The sequence below is a fragment of the Sorex araneus genome, chromosome 3 (genome assembly GCF_027595985.1).
Source record: "Sorex araneus isolate mSorAra2 chromosome 3, mSorAra2.pri, whole genome shotgun sequence".
In the NCBI taxonomy this organism is placed as follows: Eukaryota; Metazoa; Chordata; class Mammalia; order Eulipotyphla; family Soricidae; genus Sorex; species Sorex araneus.
This window is the reverse complement of record NC_073304.1, coordinates 6,020,866-6,038,366: the sequence shown is the minus strand read 5'-3', so window position 1 is coordinate 6,038,366 and position 17,501 is coordinate 6,020,866. Positions and strand designations below refer to the sequence as shown.

The 17,501-nt window shown below is 63.4% G+C and overlaps 1 protein-coding gene across 1 annotated transcript; it reads left to right on the top strand.

Moving 5' to 3' along the window:
* The first annotated feature begins 435 nt into the window (after nucleotides 1-435).
* BDKRB2 (bradykinin receptor B2) lies at nucleotides 436-17,240 on the top strand. Its single transcript, XM_004619585.2, has 3 exons — nucleotides 436-496; nucleotides 15,311-15,405; nucleotides 16,110-17,240. Exons 2-3 carry the CDS (start codon nucleotides 15,317-15,319, stop codon nucleotides 17,209-17,211), a joined length of 1,191 nt encoding a protein of 396 aa, XP_004619642.2. The 5' UTR covers nucleotides 436-496; nucleotides 15,311-15,316; the 3' UTR covers nucleotides 17,212-17,240.
* Nucleotides 17,241-17,501: the final 261 nt, after the last annotated feature.

Genomic DNA, 17,501 nt, shown 5'->3' with positions numbered 1-17,501 from the left:
CAAGCCAGGGGTCCCCCGCGAGGACACGGGGCCACCTGCTCGGTGTCCTTGGGCCTGGAATCCTGCTCTCCACTGTCCTGCTTGGCGGAAGGGGCCAGTGCCAGGGGCAGGGGCTGAGCTCATGGGCCAGGGAGGCCAGGACAGCGCATGGTCAGCCCAGGACCAGCACTGCCCCTCGCCCACCCTGAGTCGCCCCTTTCCCGGCCCGGGAGGGGAGACCGTTGCCCCACTGTCCCCTGGGGGGTCCTGAATCCTGGCTGCAGCGGGACAGTGCGTTCCTGGAGCTCCCTCCCGCCGGCCTGCACTTGACTTCTAGCAAATGCAAACAGCCCAGCCGGGGCGGGCAGCGCGGGGCAGAGCCAGGCGGGCGGGCTGGGGGTGGAGGGAGCGGGTGACGTCACGGCCCAGCCCTTGAAAGATGAGCCGTCCCGCGCCCGCGCCCACTCTGCCCTGGGCCCGGGGCTCCAGCAGCCGCCCGCCGGGAGCGACGGACCAGGTGGGTGCCCAGGGCCCGGGAGAGGCGCGGGGGGCGTTGCCGAGGGACAGGCGGAGGACAGGTGTTGACTCCCGGGCTGGGCAGGAAAGTTTCCTGGGGTCCAGGGAAAGGCTCTGGGGCACAGCCGGCCTCGTCCCTCAGCATGGCCCGTGAGGGAAGCCGCCCTGGCCCCGCCTGTGGGTGCAACCGCACTCCCGAGGGTGAGTCCGAGGTGGGTGGGATCTGCCGGGGGCTGGGGTTCGAGGGACAGAGCCGTGAGGGGCGGGTGGGCTGCGCCCACCCTTCATGCTGTTTGACTCTGGAGGACTCATTAAACCTCTCTGAGCATCCACTCCTCTTCCCCGCCCTCTGCGGCTCCCTGGGGGATGGAGACTCCAGGGGTGGGCCATTCACTGACGTCCCCCCCACCCCCTCCTGGTGCCCGGCAGGTGCTGGGGTCGGGTGTGGGCTTTGGCAGCGGGCCCTGGCACACGGGTGCAGTCCGTGGGTGATAGTCAGGAGGGGATCCCTCTGCCCTGTCGTGAGAATGAGCTGGGGGGGGGCTTCAGCAACCAGAGTGCGGCCTCGTGGGGGCTCTGGGAGGAGCGAGGTGGGGGCAGGGTTCGGGGGACTGGGGGGGCCTGGCCCTCCGGGCAAGTCCCGGTGTGTCTCCCTGAGTCAGGCGGCACCTCTGCCAGGAAGCGGGAACCGGCCGGGGTGGGGCGCTGGGGCCCCCAGCCCTGCCAGCCGCACCCCCGACTCCTCTGGGAGGAAATTGCTCCCGAGGGCACAGTGTGAAGGACTTGGCTCCACGCGGACATGTGCGGGGCAGGTGGGAGCAGCCGGCGGAAGGGGGGCCGGGACCCCCGAAAGCCAGAGTCCCCCTCTGTGGGCTCAGGCGGAAGCGCCAGGCCTGCCCTGAGTTTACAGAGGCTCTGCCCGCGTGCCCTCCACGCCCATTGCGGTCCAGACGGGGAAACTGATCCTCCGAGCAAGCAGGGACACAGCCTGAGGCGCAGCCCGTGCCGATTGCCCGGAGTGACCTTCCGTCCCGCTGAGGCTCGGGCCCGGGCTCGTAAGGGGGACAGGTCCTGGCCGTCGACCAAGCCCAGCAGTGCTGGGAAGGCCTGGGGGGCAGGTGGAATTGGGGGGGTCTGGGCAGGGGGACGAGCAGGGGCGCTGCTGTGCCTCGTGCCTCTGCTCGCAGGGCCTGCGTCCAGACAGAGAGCGGGGGCTTCCGGGAGCACTCCTCTCCCGCGCCACGGTCAGAGGGAGGAGGCGGCATGGGGGCAAGAGGGTGTGCTTTCTGGGCTCCAGTTCTTCGGAGTGAGGGCAGGACTCTGCTTTTCCTGCCCTGGAAGCTGTGGCTGGTGTTCAGGGGCTCTGGGAAGGAAGGAAGGAAGGAAGGAAGGAAGGAAGGAAGGAAGGAAGGAAGGAAGGAAGGAAGGAAGGAAGGAAGGAAGGAAGGAAGGAAGGAAGGGGAGGAGGGAGGGGAGGAGGGAGGGGAGGAGGTAGGGAAGGAAGGAGGGAAGGAAGGAAGGAGGGAGGAAAGGTGGGAGGGGAGGAGGGAGGGAAGGAGGGAGGGAAGGAAGGAGGGAAGGAAGGTGAGAGGGAGGAAAGGTGGGAGGGGAGGAGGGAGGGAAGGAGGGAGGGAAGGAAGGAGGGAAGGAAGGAGGGAGGGAAGGAGGGAAGGAAGGAGGGAGGGAAGGAGGGAGGGGAGGAGGGAGGGGAAGAGGGAAGGGAGGAGGGAAGGAAGGAACATGGATGGTGACTAGAAGGTAGGATGTATGTATGGGTGTATGTACGTATGTATGTATGTATGTATGTATGTATGTATGTATGTGTGGATGGATGGATGGATGGATGGATGGATGGATGGATGGATGGATGGACGGCAGAGGAAAGAATAGATGGGTGGGTGGGAGGGTGGGCGGAAGAGTGGGCGGGTGGACAGGTGCGTGACGGTTGTTGGGCAGAAGGGTGACTGTGGATGGGTGGATGGTGGGAGGAAGGATGACGAGTGGCTGGTGAGGGCGGGAGGCCCGCATGGGTGGACGGAAGAGTGGGTGGAAGACGGCTGGGTGGAAGTACTAACACTGGCCACGTTAGAAGCCCTGGACAGTCCACGCTCCTGAGAGGCTGCGCAGGGAGGGCTGACTGCAGCCCCACCCCCGGCACATGGAAGGCTGGAGGCAGTGAGACCCCCGGGGCCAGGCGGGGGAGCAGAGACGCCCGGGAGGCAGCGGGGCCTTGGGGAAGTGAGACCCCTGCGTGGTGCTGCCCGGTCACCAGCTGCTTCGCGCTTTTGTGCAAACCCTCAGACGGCGCGTCGGGCACTGAGCCCTGCTGGGGGCTGGGGGCTGGGCACTCCCAGGGCCATGATGCAGCCCACGGCATGTGGGAGACGCTGACGGGGGGGGGGGGGGATGCCCGGGTGGGGCGCAGAGAGGGGGAATTTCTGGGCCCACAACTGCTCTTTAAAAATTGCATCTGGAGCTGGAGCGATAGGAGAGTGGGGAGGGCGTTTGCTTTGCATGCAGCTGACGTGGGTTCGATTCCCAGAATCTCATATGGTCCCCTGAGCACCGCCAGGGGTAATTCCTGAGTGCAGAGCCAGGAGTAACCCCTGAGCATCGCCGGGTGTGACCCAAAAAGCAAAAACAGCGTCTGGCTTTCCCAGGGCACAGGGGTCCCCAGGTCCTGGGTCAATCAGAGCGTCCCTGCACCCCTAATCCAGGGCCTCTGGCCCCAAGGGGACCCGGCTCCGAGCACCTGTTTCAGAGAGACAGAGCTGGCCCTACGCCGGAACGGAAGGCCCGTCTGCTTGGCGCGGGGCCCTCCGCGTCTGCGCCCGGGGCCTCGGCCATCCCTGGCTGGGGACCACGTCGGCCAAGTCGGGTCTGGGTTCTCCGAGTCCCAAGGCCACCGCGCCTGAACCAGCACCCCGTCTTCCAGAACAGTCCCGCGAGTCTGTGGCACCCCGAGGTGTCGTGACTGGCAGAGGCCAGACGCCCCCTAGGGCCCGTCAGCACACAGAGGCCCGGGGCCAGCCTGAGTTCAGATCATCCCTGCTCCCGGCCTTGCCCCCTCGGGCTTCTCAGCTGTGTGTGGGGGTGTTCGTGACGTCCCTCCCGCGGGCAGGGCTGAGCTGGGGGCAGGCTCCCTCGGGGGGTCCCAGGAAAGGGACCAGGCGGCGTGTTCTGGGGCCAAGGGTCTGCAAGGCGCTGTGTGGGATGGCAGGGGGACCCTGAGGCGTGGGGGTCCCAGAGAGCGGGCGCTGCCCCGTGAGCCCGCCGTGTGCCCGGTCCTGCCTCCAGGACACTTGGCCCTTTGCATTGATTCCTGACCTCGGGGTCCAGTGGGCGGGGCAGGGCAGGAGCTGACCACACTCTCTGGGGGGCCGTGGGCCGGCAGCTCTGACTCTGAGGCCTCAAGCCTGTGTGTGACTCTGTCTCTGAGGGGTCTCGGGCCTGTGACTGTCTCTGGGGGGTCTCGGGCCTGTGACTGTCTCTGGGGGGTCTCGGGCCTGTGACTGTCTCTGGGGGGGTCTCTGAGGGGTCTCGGGCCTGTGACTGCCTCTGGGGGGGTCTCTGAGGGGTCTCGGGCCTGTGACTGTCTCTGGGGGTCTGGCGGCAGCTCCCCTGAGGGGTCTCCAGCAGGGGCGTGCCCAGCGGGGCGGAGAGCAGCCCGAGGCCGCCCTCTGCTGGAGCAGCCGCAGGGTTCTGGGGTCTGCTGCCGATGCGGGTTTGATTTGGGGGAACTCTCTAGGCGTGCTCAGGGGACTCGGTGCGGGGGGGCCCCCCACATGGCAGTCAGCCGGGCGGCAGCTCCGTGCCCAGGCCCAGAGACACTGTGGTCAGCCTGCCCACCCCGGGCCACCCGGGCCACCCTCAGCGCTGGTGGGACAGGACTGAGCCGCACGCTGGGCGTCTCCCGGCTCCTCTGGTTGTCACTGCGCCCTTTTAGCCCAGACATTGTCCCCACCTCTCCTGCGGCTTCTCACACGAACACACACATATACACTCACTGAAACACACACTAATACACCCACTGACACACATACACATACATACACGCACATATTCACGCTCACACATAATCACATACACATATACACGCACTGAAGCGCACATACGAGCACACACATGCATATACATACACTCACACATCACACACACACTTTCACATACAGCCACATACATATATATTCACTGACACATATGTACACACATTGACACATAGGTGTATGTACACACATAGGGACTCACACTCACATACACTCACTGACACATATGTACACACATTTATGTACACTTGCAGACATATAGGTCACATACATGCACACACACCCGCTGACATGTAGGTCACAGACACACTCACATACACTCGCTGACACGTAGGTGTACACACACACTCGCTGACACATAGGTCACAGGCACACCTGCACACATGCACACACACATATACTCGCCGACACAAGTGCACACACACACACAGCAGTGAGCAGAGGAGTAGAAGCAGCGGCTGGGTGGGGGCGTCAGGCATGACTAGGGGGCCCCCGCTGAGTGTCCTGGGCTCTAGGGAGGGGGCTGTTCTCCGGGGTCTGCAGGGCCGGGGGCCCGGGGAAGACTCAGACTTCCCAGCTGGGGGAGCATACACGCACTTTCTCTGTCCCTGTCCCTGTGCCCGAGTGGGAGAGGAATGCAGAGGCTGGGCCGGGCTGTGCACACACTCACACACACACACATATACACATACACATACACAAACTTATACACATATACATGCACAAACATACACACACATAAATATACACTAATATACACACATACACAAACATAAACATATATACACAATACACATACATACATAACACAAACGTACACACATACACACAAACGTACACACACATATACACACACACATACACATACATACACACATACACACACACACACACACACACACGCGCGCGCGCGCCTCTGCTACCCAGGACTCTGGCCCTGGCCCTTGCGGCTTCTGCTGCCTGCGGGGACATCTCAGGGGGGTTTTCTGGCTTGTTCCTGACCCCAGCTCAGAGCGGTCGCGAGGGAGAGCAGGAGCCGTGGAAGCCAGAGCGCCTCCTGCCTTTTACTCCTCCTGTGCTGGCCCCGGGGCCGCGTCTAGTGTGGCTAATTGCCAGGAGCAAGCCCAGGGCGCCCACACGCGAAAGTGGCTTTTGGACTCAGGTCATAGGTGTTTTGTGCAGTGCTGGGCCCCAGACTCGGGTCTCACTTCCTGCCTGAGACCGAGACTCCAGCCCCCCCGAGACCCCAGGCAGCGCGTTCCCCAGCCCCACTTGGCAAATCAGCCTTGGAGACGGAGTGAGATGCCGTGACCTAAGGACCCCGTAACCCGCCCTGCTAGCTCCCCGTAACCCACCCCTGCTAGCACCCCGTAACCCACCCCTGCTAGCACCCCGTAACCCGCCCTGCTAGCACCCCGTAACCCGCCCTGCTAGCACCCCGTAACCCGCCCCGCTAGCACCCCGTAACCCGCCCTGCTAGCACCCCGTAACCCACCCTGCTAGCGCCCCGTAACCCGCCCTGCTAGCACCCCATCACCCGCCCTGCTAGCACCCCATCACCCGCCCCGCTAGCACCCCGTAACCCGCCCTGCTAGAATCCACAGCAGCTTATTTAAATATCCCATCACAGAGGCAAGGCGACGCTCGTTCTTTCTAGAAAATGCAGGTGCAGCTGCAGAGAAGAAAATAGAAAAGTAGCGGGCGGTGGAAACAGCCCCTTCCCCCCCCCCCCGTGGGGTCCCAGCTGCTCCCCTTCTCCCTAGACCCGGGACTCAGGAACATCCTTTCTGGGACTTGACCTTCCTTGTTATTCTTACCTATTTCCCCACATAACGGCCCCACCCTGTGTTTGGGTCTCTGGTTTTGTTTTGTTTTGTTTTTTAAGTCTTACACAATGGCCTCACCCCACCTTTTTAGGAAAAAAACGGGGGGCACAGACTCTGCCCCGCGCAGGCAGTGGTGACGCCCCTCCCTCGCACGCACGGAGCCCTTAAGGCTTTGGGTGATGGACACGATCACCAAGCAAAATGGAAAAGCACATTTTTTTATTTTCCAAGATTAGCTGCTTCCCCCAGTGATCTCCAAATTGGGTTTCGTGGTGGCGGGGCCGGGAGCGACTCAGCTGCTGGCTCGGAGAAGACATCCGGTTGGAGCAGGCTCCGCTCTGCGCGCGGGAAACCACATTACTTTTATGATGCCTTGGGGCTCCCTGGCGTCCTGGCTGCGAGGTCCAGGCCCAGCCCTGCCCTGGAGACAGGGCCAGGCACCTCTCTCCAGCTGAGAGCAATTTCCACTCTGCTCCCAGGCTGGCAGAGGCAGAGGCCAAACCCATTTTACGGAGGAGGAAACTGAGGCTGGGAGTGGTGGAGGGGTCCGCTGACGAGCAGAGGCACGCCGGGGCGGGCTGGCGGGTGCTGCCCCGTTTCCCTGGAGGCGTCTGAGCAGAGCGCGGGCCCAGGAGCTTCTTGGCCTCGATCCAGGCCTGCCTCACCCTGGCCGGGAGCTGGTGGGGCTCCAGGAGCCTTTTCCTGATCCCCAACCCTGATGCGCCGGGATGAGGCAAGCGGGTGAGAAATGCTCCATCCCGGCTCAGAAATGGGGGGTGCTGCCCTGCTCAGGCCCCGGGGATGCTGAGCCCAGAGCCCCGCCCCCACCCAGCAGGCGGCAAAGGCCTCAGGGCTCTGTGGGCAGAGACCCCCGCGTCCCGTGCCCCAAGCGGGATGCACGGCTCGAAGGGGAGGGCTAGTGTCCCAGCGGAATTCCTGGCCCACCCCGAAATCAAACGGTGCTTCCTGCAGTGGCCCCCTCCCACTGCGAGGGAGAAACTGGGGCCAGATGGAGGCCGTGTCCGGCGGGCGGGTGGGAATCTTGGCGGTGCAGACCCGCAGGCAGCTCTCTGCAGGAGCAGGTCTGCATGCAAACACACACACACACACACACACACACACACACACACACACACACACACACACACACACACACACCCCTGCCACCCAGGACTGCTCTGCTTGCGTCTGTGTGCACACGTAGGCATGTGTGTGAGTGCGTGCCTTTGCACGTGTGAGTGAGCATGACCGTGCGTGCAAGCAGTGAGCAAACAGCGTGCCAAGTCCGTGTCTATTTGAGTTGGGGGCCACGCCCTGCAGTGCTCCGGGCTGCTTCCTGCCTCGGGATCACTCAGGAGCCCCTGCCTGGTGCCCACACGTTGAGCAAGGGCTGCGCTCCTGTTCTGTCCAGCTAGCCCCGGACTGTCCGTTTTTAAAAGGCCCAGCAGAGCTGGGGGGGGGAGGGGGGCATCGGTCCTGCTGGTCCCAGGGCACGGAGGAAGCTCCCTGTCGCGTCCTGGAACAGAACCTCTGTCCCACAGAGGCTCAGGGAATTGTCTGCTCGGAGGCGCCTGCAGGGGTCAGGGTAGAGAGGGCCCAGTCGCCTGTTCCTGCTGGTGACATTTTAGATGGACTGGTTTTAACCTGTGCTATTTAAAAAATTTTTTTAATTAAAAAAATTTTTTTTTAAATTTTATTGAATCACCGTGAGATAGTTACGAGCTTTCATGTTTGGGTTACAATCTCACAATGATCACACCCCCATCCCTCCTCCAGTGCACACTCCCCACCACCAATATCCCGTAACCCGTGCTATTAAAATTCATTTAGTTGTTTCTCTTCCATTTGCTAACGTGGCAATGAACAGATAGAAAAGTTGTTTATTTTGTGGCTCACGCGATGCTTTGCTGACATCACACTGCCTTGGGCTGTGGGGAGCACTAAGTAGCTGGATGATAAACAACTCTAAAACTCTAAGCCCTTGCTTCCTAAAAGGTGTGCGTGGGTGTGGGTGGGGAGGGGCGTTATAACAACACGTGGGGTCCCCTAACTGACTATGGGGGCTAACAATATGATTTTGTTTGGGGGGGCCACACTTGGTGATACTCAGGCCTCGCTCCTAGCTCTGTGCTCAGCGGTCACCCCGGGTGGGGCTCAGGGCACCCTAGGCTGGATCAGGGATCAAACCGGGGTCCACTGCAGGTGCTTGGCTTGCTCCCTGCACTGACTCCAATAATAGCGGATTTCTGAACAAGCACTGTAGCACTGTAGCACTATTGTCCCCTTGTTCATCGATTTGCTCGAGCGGGCACCAGTAACGTCTCCATTGTGAGACTTGTTGTTACTGTTTCTGGCATATTGAATATGCCACAGGGAACTTGCCAGGCTCTGCCGTGTGGGCGGGATACTCTCGGTAGCTTGCCGGTCTCTCCGAGAGGGGCGGAGGAATCGAACTCAGGTTGGCCGCGTGCAAGGCAAACGCCCTACCCACTGTGCTATCACTCCAGCCCAGGAGAAAATAAGCTCTTTAAAAATATCATTTCTTATAAAATTAATATTTCTTTCCTTAGGGTTTAGTACTGTAGCACTGTAGCACTGTTGTCCCATTGTTCAAGCAGGCGCCAGTAACGTCTCCATTGTGAGACTTATTGTTACTGTTTTTGGCATTTCGAATACGCCACGGGGAGCTTGCCAGGCTCTGCCGGGCAGGCGGCAGGCAACAAGCAACCACTGAAAATCAGTTCCAAAGTCACTGCAAAATGAATCTGAGGTCTTCCTCACCAGCTCTGCACTTCCTCAGCGAAAAGGGTCGCGAGCAGGAAAGGCGCAGCCCTGTGCCAAGCAAGCGAGGCCCGAGCGGGCAGTGGCAGGAAACCCTGGCGAGCCCAGGGCTGGAGCCACAGGACGCAGCCCCAGCCAGCAGCACGTGTGGAGGTCCTTTGGACCTGCAGTGGGGAGGGAGAGAGAAACGAAATGGCCTGAAGGTGACGAGAGCACTGGAACACGGCCCGCGGGGAGCTGAGCCTGCAAGAACAGAGCAGGTTGGAACCCCCTGCCTTAGACACGCGTCCTGCAGTATTTTTTTTTATTTTTATTTTATCACCATGTGGAAAGTTACAAAGTTCTCAGGTTTATGTCTCAGTTATACAATATTCAAACACCATTCCTTCACCAGTGCCCATATTCCACCACCAAAATCCCCAGTATACCCCCCGCCCACGCCCCCCACCCCCAACTGTATAACTGATGAATTTCACTTCATTTTCTCTTTACCTTGATTATGTTCCATATTTCAACACAAAACTCACTATTGCTGTTGGAGTTTCCCCCCAAAAAAGACAGACCTACTAAGGAAGCATTTGATAATTAGTTTTCCATTAAAAGATTGTATGTTTTCAGGTTTTAGAAAAGGTCGAGCGGCCGCGTTAGGGGCCGCGCAGTTCGGATGTGTCCCAGTCCCGCAAGCCGGAGCCGTGTTAGTTGCTGCTCAGTGTTGCCGGGGCTCCATCTGGAGAAGGTGTGGTGGCTGCACCTCCTCCGTCCAGATCCCCGGTGTTGCTGGCCCCGTTTCGGGTCCGGAGCATTCTCCGGCCGCGTTGCTCACCAGAATGCCTGCGTCCTGCAGTATTGACGGGAGCAATAACGGCCAGGGAGGATCTGTTCCTATCACTCGGGGGGTGGGGGGAATCTGGTGAGGCAGTGGGTCGCCGTTTGTCTTGGAGGCTTGATCTCTCTCTCCTCCTTTGAGGACGCCAGCCCCTCTGCCCTGGTCTACCCTCTTTGCTGCCGCACTTCCTTCCTGGGCTGCGGACCTCCCGGGTGGGGGGGGTGGGGGGGGAAGAAAGGCCAGCAGGTAAGGTGCTTGTCTGCCTTGCATTGGCAGACCCCGGTTCCACCCCACCTCCAACCCCGCTGAGCCCTGCTAGAGTGATTATTTTTTCTCCCAGGGGTGCTCGGGGTGCCTGTGCCTTGCCGCACGGAGAGACGCGAATCTTTCCACCTTCGTGAGCGTCTCCCAAAGCAAACGATCCAGGGCTGTGGGTTCGAGTCCCAGCCTCCACCTGCCTCTACTGGCAGCTCGGTAGCGCCGGGAGGGTGAGGCAGTGCTGGGAAGCGTGTGTGGGGCAGAGCTCAGACTCAATTGCCATCGGGACGCGGCTGCTTGACCGAGAAGCCAAGCTCAGCTGGACAAAACCAAGGCCCGTCCGTCCCGGGTGACAGCCCCGGAGTGCAGGCGGACGGACTGTGGGGCCCTGCGACCCCGGGACCCTCTGTGTCTCCAACTGGGAACGCCCGGGTGCCTCCTCCCCGGCAGACAGCGTGGAAGAAGCCTCAGCCCTCTGACTCCCTCCCAGAGAAGGAATTGGCAGCTGCCGGAGCTCTGGAATTCTGACGGTGGCGCCCCGGATTCCAGGGGGTGCTGCCTCCTGGGTTTAGGCTGCGGGCAGTGGTCACATGACCGGGCGAGGTTCAGAGCTGCTGGGGGCCCCGACACACCTCACCCGGGCAGCTTGCTCAGACAGAGTCACGGGCCCCGTGCAGGGGCTGCGGGGCAGAGGGGGTGATGCGGCCAGGAGGGCAGCGTGCCCAGACCTGCTCTGCTGGCGGGCGCCTCTGCTCTCCCGGCCAACCCCCGTCCTCCTCGGGGGCGAGACCGTGCAAAGGCTTCAGAACGTTCTTTTTTTCTTCTTCTTTTTTTTTTTTTTTTTTTTTTTGTTTTTGGGTCACACCTGGCGATGCACAGGGGTTACTCCTGGCTCTTCACTCAGGAATTACCCCTGGCGGTGCTCAGGGGACCATATGGGATGCTGGGATTCGAACCCGGGTCGGCCACGTGCAAGGCAAACGCCCTACCCGCTGTGCTATCGCTCCAGCCCCTCTTCTTCTTCTTTTTGGGTCACACCCATTGATGCTCAGGGGTTACTCCTGGCTCTGCACTCAGGAATTACTCCGCTGGGAATTGAACCCGGGTTGGCGGCATGCCAGGCAAACGCCCTACCTGTGGTCTATTGCTCCAGCCCCCCTAGAATGTTCTTTTACTTGGGTTGGGTTGGGTTGGGTTTCTGCTTTGGGGCCACACCCGGCGATGCTCAGGGCTTACGCCCGGCTCTGCACTCAGGGGTCACTCCGGGGACCGTATGGGGTGCCGGAGACTGTACCCCGGCCAGCCCCGTGCACGACCAGGGCCTTCTCCATTGTCCTAACGCTCCAGCCCCAGATGCCATTTTGCCCATAGTTCTCCCAGGAAGAAAACTTTTGGCCTTAATCCTAGGCCATACCCGGACTTCAATAAACGCCGGGGGGTGGAGCAAGACTGCACGCAGACGAGGACCCTTTCACACACGCACCCTCACCACCTCTTTGCCATTGGGTCTCAGGCTCCGTATGCTGGGAGATCAGGGAAGGCTTCTCAGAGGAGGTGGCATTGGTGACGGGGCGGGGGGTCTGGCGCGCGGATGTGACTTCATGGCCCGCTTATCCTGTGCTGGCGCTGGTCTGTGCTCTGCTGTGACAGCCCGCACTGAGACTCGCAGAGAGGAGCAGAGTTGAAGGGGAGGGCTGAGGGGGGTGGGGAGCTGAGGGTGGGGGAGGTTGGGGCCAAGGGTCCCTTCAGAGCGAAGGAAGGGCAGGCTTGGGGGAGCCTTTAGCCCTAGAAGTTTCCCGGCGCAGGAGAGAAGGAAGTTCCGGTCCCCACTTCAGAGCACCCAACCGGTGCAGAACCAAAGCGGACTGTTGGGTGCCCCCTGTGGTTGGCTCCCCTGCGCGTGCCGGTGGGGAAACCCCGCCAAGGGGCCTGGCGGCCACTGGCATGAAGTAGAGGGCTGCCGACTCCCCGGAAGGGCGGGCTCGAGGGGACCCCGGGTGTGGCTATACCGCGGCTGGCTGGGCGCACGGGATCCCGGCAGGGCAGTACCGCAACTGGGAGAGCCGGGACCCTGGGAGGACTATACCGCGGCGGGGCGCACGGGGACCCCAGCAGGGCTATACCGCGGCGGGGCGCGCAGGGACCCTGGGCAGGGCTGTACCGGGTGTGGGGACCTCGGGCAGGACTATACCGCGGCTGGGCGCGCGGGGACCCCGGGCAGGGCTGTACCGCGGCTGGGCGCGCCGGGACCCCGGGTGTGGGGACCCCGAGCAGGGCTGTACCGCGGTTGGGCGCGCAGGGACCCCGGGTGTGGGGACCCCGGGCGTGGCTGTACCGCGGCTGGGCGCTTGCGGACCCCGGGCAGGGCTGTACCGCGGTTGGGTGCGCGGGGACCCCCGGTGTGGCTATACCGCGGCTGGGTGCGCGGGGACCCCGGGCAGGGCTGTACCGCGCCTGGGCGCACCCCGGGCAGGGCTGCTATGGAAGGCTGGGCTGGGGCGTGGAGAGCGTTGGGGGGGTAAGATTTCCGACTCTGGGCCAAGGCTGCGCCTGGCGCGCCTGGCTCGGTGCCCTGGGAGACCCCCCATCTGATCTCTGCCCCTCTGGGTCCGCCTCTGCGATACGGGGGACTTCAAGAGGCTTCCCATCAGGCTCCCGGGTCCTGCGCCAGGAGGGGGGGCTAACGGACGGGGCGGGCTGTGCCTGTGGGCGCCTTTGGTCGGCCCCAGCTCTGTGACTGGTCCCCCCAGCACTGACAGGGACAGCCCCGGGGTTCTGCGCTAGGAAGAGCCCCAAAACCGAAGAGAAACGAGGACCCAGGTCTCACGGTGTTAGACGGGGGCTCCGGGCCGCGAGCAGGGCCCTCGGGGGAGGCCAGGGAGTGGCCCCAAGTCGTGACCTCTGTGGGGCTACTTTTCCGTGACCCCTTTTCCAGCTGTGGGTGGTGAGGGCGGGGGGCCAGCCGGGCTCTGGGGTGCGGCTCTGGCTGCTTCCCTCTTGCGGGCGCCCGGGCTCCTGGCACTCCGTGGACAGCCACGCGTGAACACGGCTGTACCAGACAGGAACAGGCGGGCCGGGTCTCACGCCGGGAATAGGTGGGCGGTGGGAAGCTGGTGCAGTGAAGGGCGGCAATGGTGGACAGGGTGGGGGTCATGCCGGCACCCCGAGTCCTCCTGGAGGGGCCGGGAGGGGCCAGGTGCTCAGGCCCCGCTGTGGGGAGCAAGTACCACCTCCGCGCGCAGCCACGGACGGGAAACCGGCCACCCCCCCTCCTGCAGCTCATAAATGGGGGTTCTTGAGAGCCCAAAATAGATCCCCGGCATCCCATAGGGTCCCCCAACACTCCTAGGAGTCATTCCCGAGTGCAGAGCCAGGAGTAACCCCTGAGCATCGCCGGGTGACCCAAAAAGCAAAAAAAAAAAAAGATTCCCTCAGAGGTGACAGGGACTCAGCCCAGACTCGCATGTGCTGTGACACGAGGGACAAGTATCTTTCAAGAGCGTTTCTCAGGCAGGATGGGGGGCTGTGAATCCTGATGCCAGGGGCCGTGTGGCTGGGCCCCAGCAGATGGGCCCTAGCACTGGAGCACTGTCATCCCGTTGCTCATCGATGTGCTCGAGCGGGCACCAGTAACGTCTCCATGTGAGACTTGTTGTTACTGTTTTTGGCATATCCAATACGCCACGGGTAGCTTGCCGGGCTCTCCGAGAGGGACGGAGGAATCGAACCCAGGTCAACCTCACGCAAGGCGAATGCCCTACCCATGGCGCTGTTGCTCCAGGCTATCTCCTGCTGGAGCAGGTGGGCCACCGCCCCCTTTCAGAGAACACGGCACCTGCTGCCCCTGAAGCCCACCTTCCTGAGTAAAGAAAGAGCACCCCCCCCCCCAGTCCATCTCAGCTACAGCTGCTGAGAGCAGCCGCTGGTCTCCAGGACATCTGGGCCCCGGGGAAGGCCAGCCTGGACCCCAGGGGCGCCCTGCGCGGTCACTGCAGGAGGGAGCGCCCCCCACGGGCCCTGACCCGCCCACCAGGTGCCGGGGGGCCCTGTCCGAGGGACCCTCTCCCGGGTCCTTCTTCAGCCCCTGCCCCCTCTGGGAGGACCCCGGGACTCAGCCCCCACCTCAGCTCTGCTCCAGGTGCTGGTGGGCCAGGGCTGGTCCCTGGGAAGTGGCCCCGCGTGCTGGCCAGTGTGACCACCTCCCAGCATGGACTTAGAGGGTCTCCGGGGCCCAAGGCGGGGGCAGCCTCGGGCTGGGGTCGGGCGAGTCTGCAGTGACGCCTGTGTGTGTACATATACACACACACACACAAAGGGATACACATACACAGGGACACACACAGGAACATACAAAGGGACATACACACAGGGACACTCACAGACACACACAGGAACATATAGAAATACACACAGGACACACACAGAGATACACACAGGGACACACACACAAAGGCACATACACAGGGACACACACAGGAACATAAAGGAACACACACAGGACACACACAGGGATACACACAGGGACACACACAGAGATACACACAGGGACACACACACAAAGGCACACTCACAGGGACACACACAGGAACATAAAGGAACACACACAGGACACACACAGGGACACACACAGAGATACACACAGGGACACACACACAAAGGCACACTCACAGGGACACACGCAGGAACATAAAGGAACACACACAGGACACACACAGGAACACACACAGAGATACACACACACAAGGACACACACACAAGGACATATACACAGGGACACACAGGAACACACACAGGGACACGCACACAGGGACACACACACACGGACATACTGTACCGTGAACACGCACTGCATACGTGTGCAGCTTCCACATGCCTGTGACACTTGAGTACATATGTAGCGCATGCTGCTCCCTGTCCTGCCCGGACACTCTCCTTCCTGCCGCCCCTCGCACAGGGGGTTCAGCCCCTCGGCCCCCTTCCCCCAGCGTCCTGTGGCGCGGGAGGGTCCCGTCGTCCCTGGCAAGCACAGAGGCGGCGGCTGTGGTCCCGGCCCCCCAACCGTCTCTTCTCGTCCTCAGAGCACCATGCCCCGAGCACCCATGTTCCCCACCTGGAAGCTGCCGGTGTTCCTGCTGGCCCTTGACGACCCGCTGCCCACCATGGCCGCCCCGGGGTGAGTCCATGCCGGGTCCGAGCCCGAGCCCGGGGGGGCCTCTCGGGGCTGGACAGAGGGAGGGGGCCGCTCCGTGGGTCGGGAGGTGGGGGCAGGAGCACTCGGGGTCCCGGGGGGCTTCTCCAGACGGGGTGGGCCGGGGCGGCGGGGGATGGCCAGCGGGCTCGGGAGGGGCCGGGGAGGGTGAGTGTGTCACGCACCGCCCAGGAGGTCCAGAGTCCAGGATCCGCGATAGGCGGTGCCGGTGCCAGGTGCCGGCCGGGCCACGGACACGCCCACACAGCAGCGGGCACGCGGGAGGCCCCTGGCCCTGTGTGAGCCGCAGGGCTCCCCAACAGTGATCCACCCTGGGCTCCCCAACAGTGCTCCACCCTGGGCTCCCCAGCAGTGCTCCACCCTGGGCTCCCCACAGTGCTCCACCCTGGGCTCCCCAGCAGTGCTCCACCCCAGGCTCCCCGCAGTGCTCCACCCTGGGCTCCCCAACAGTGCTCCAACCCAGGCTCCCCAGCAATGCTCCACCCTGGGCTCCTTAGCAGTGCCCCACCCCAGGCTCCCCAGCAGTGCTCCACCCCAGGCTCCTTAGCAGTGCTCCACCCTGGGCTCCCCAGCAGTGCTCGGCCCCGGGCTCCCCCAGCAGTGCTCGGCCCCGGGGCTCCCGCAGGCCAAGCCGGTGACCACCGCCTCTTTCCGCTCTCTCCGCGCAGCGACCTGCTCAACCTCACCACGCAGGTCCCGGCGCCGGCCCTCAACGGGACGCCGGGCCCGGACGGCGAGTGCCCGGTGCCGGCGTGGCTGAGTGGCTTCAACACCATGCAGGCGCCCTTCCTGTGGGTGCTGTTCGTGCTGGCCGCGCTGGAGAACGTGGTGGTGCTGGGCGTGTTCGGGCTGCACCCGAGCCGCTGCACGGTGGCCGAGGTGTACCTGGGCAGCCTGGCGGCGGCCGACCTGCTGCTGGCCTGCGGGCTGCCCTTCTGGGCCGTCACCATCGCCCGCCACTTCGACTGGCTGTTCGGGGAGGCGCTGTGCCGCCTGGTGGGCGCCGTGGTCTCCATGAACCTCTACAGCAGCATCTACTTCCTGATGCTGGTGAGCGTCGACCGCTACCTGGCGCTGGCCAAGACGCTGTCCCTGGGCCGCCTGCGGCGCGTGCGCGGCGCGCGGCGGCACAGCCTGGCCGTGTGGGGCTGCGCGCTGCTGCTCAGCGCGCCCACGCTGGCCTTCCGCACCCTGGAGCGCTACGCCGAGGAGGGCCACAACGTCACGGCCTGCGTCATCCGCTACCCCGGGCCCCCCGCGGCCTGGCCGGTGCTCACCAACGTGCTGCTCAACACGGTGGGCTTCCTGCTGCCGCTGGCCGTCATCGGCTTCTGCACGCTGCAGGTGCTCCGGGCGCTGCGCCACAACGACCTGCAGCGCTTCCAGGCGGCGCGGGCGGAGCGCAGGGCCACCTGGCTGGTGCTGGCCGTGCTGCTGCTCTTCGTGCTCTGCTGGCTGCCCTTCCAGGTCAGCACCTTCCTGGACACGCTGCTGCGCCTGCGCGTGCTGGCCGGCTGCCGCGCCGAGCTGCTGGTGGACGTGCTCACGCAGGTGTCCTCCTTCCTGGCCTACAGCAACAGCTGCCTCAACCCGCTGCTCTACGTGCTCGTGGGCCGGCGCTTCCGCCAGAAGCTGGGCGAGGTGGTGTGCGGGCGCTGCCGGCGCGCCCGGCCCGGCGCCCTCGACAGCTCCCTGGGCACGCTGCGGACCTCCATCTCCGTGGACCACCACGTCCACAAGCTGCCCGAGTTGGGGAGGAGCAGCCACTGAGCCGGCGCCGCTGACCGCACGCGGGGAAGGGGAGCGCGTCCCGGCCGACGTCGGGGACCCCGAGTGCCGGCCCCCAGTGGGCACGGCGGCAGGGCGCGAGCCCCACGCACAGCTGCGCACCCGGGACTTCTCATTCTCACTCGCCGCCGCCCCGAGGTCCTTCCTGGGAGCGGGGATGGGAGTGACCAAGCCGGCTGGTGTGGGGGGGTCCCACTCACTCCGACGGCGCTGCCCCTGGTGAGGGGATGTCAGACTCTGAGCACCCCCAGGGTGGGCCCAGGAACCCCGTA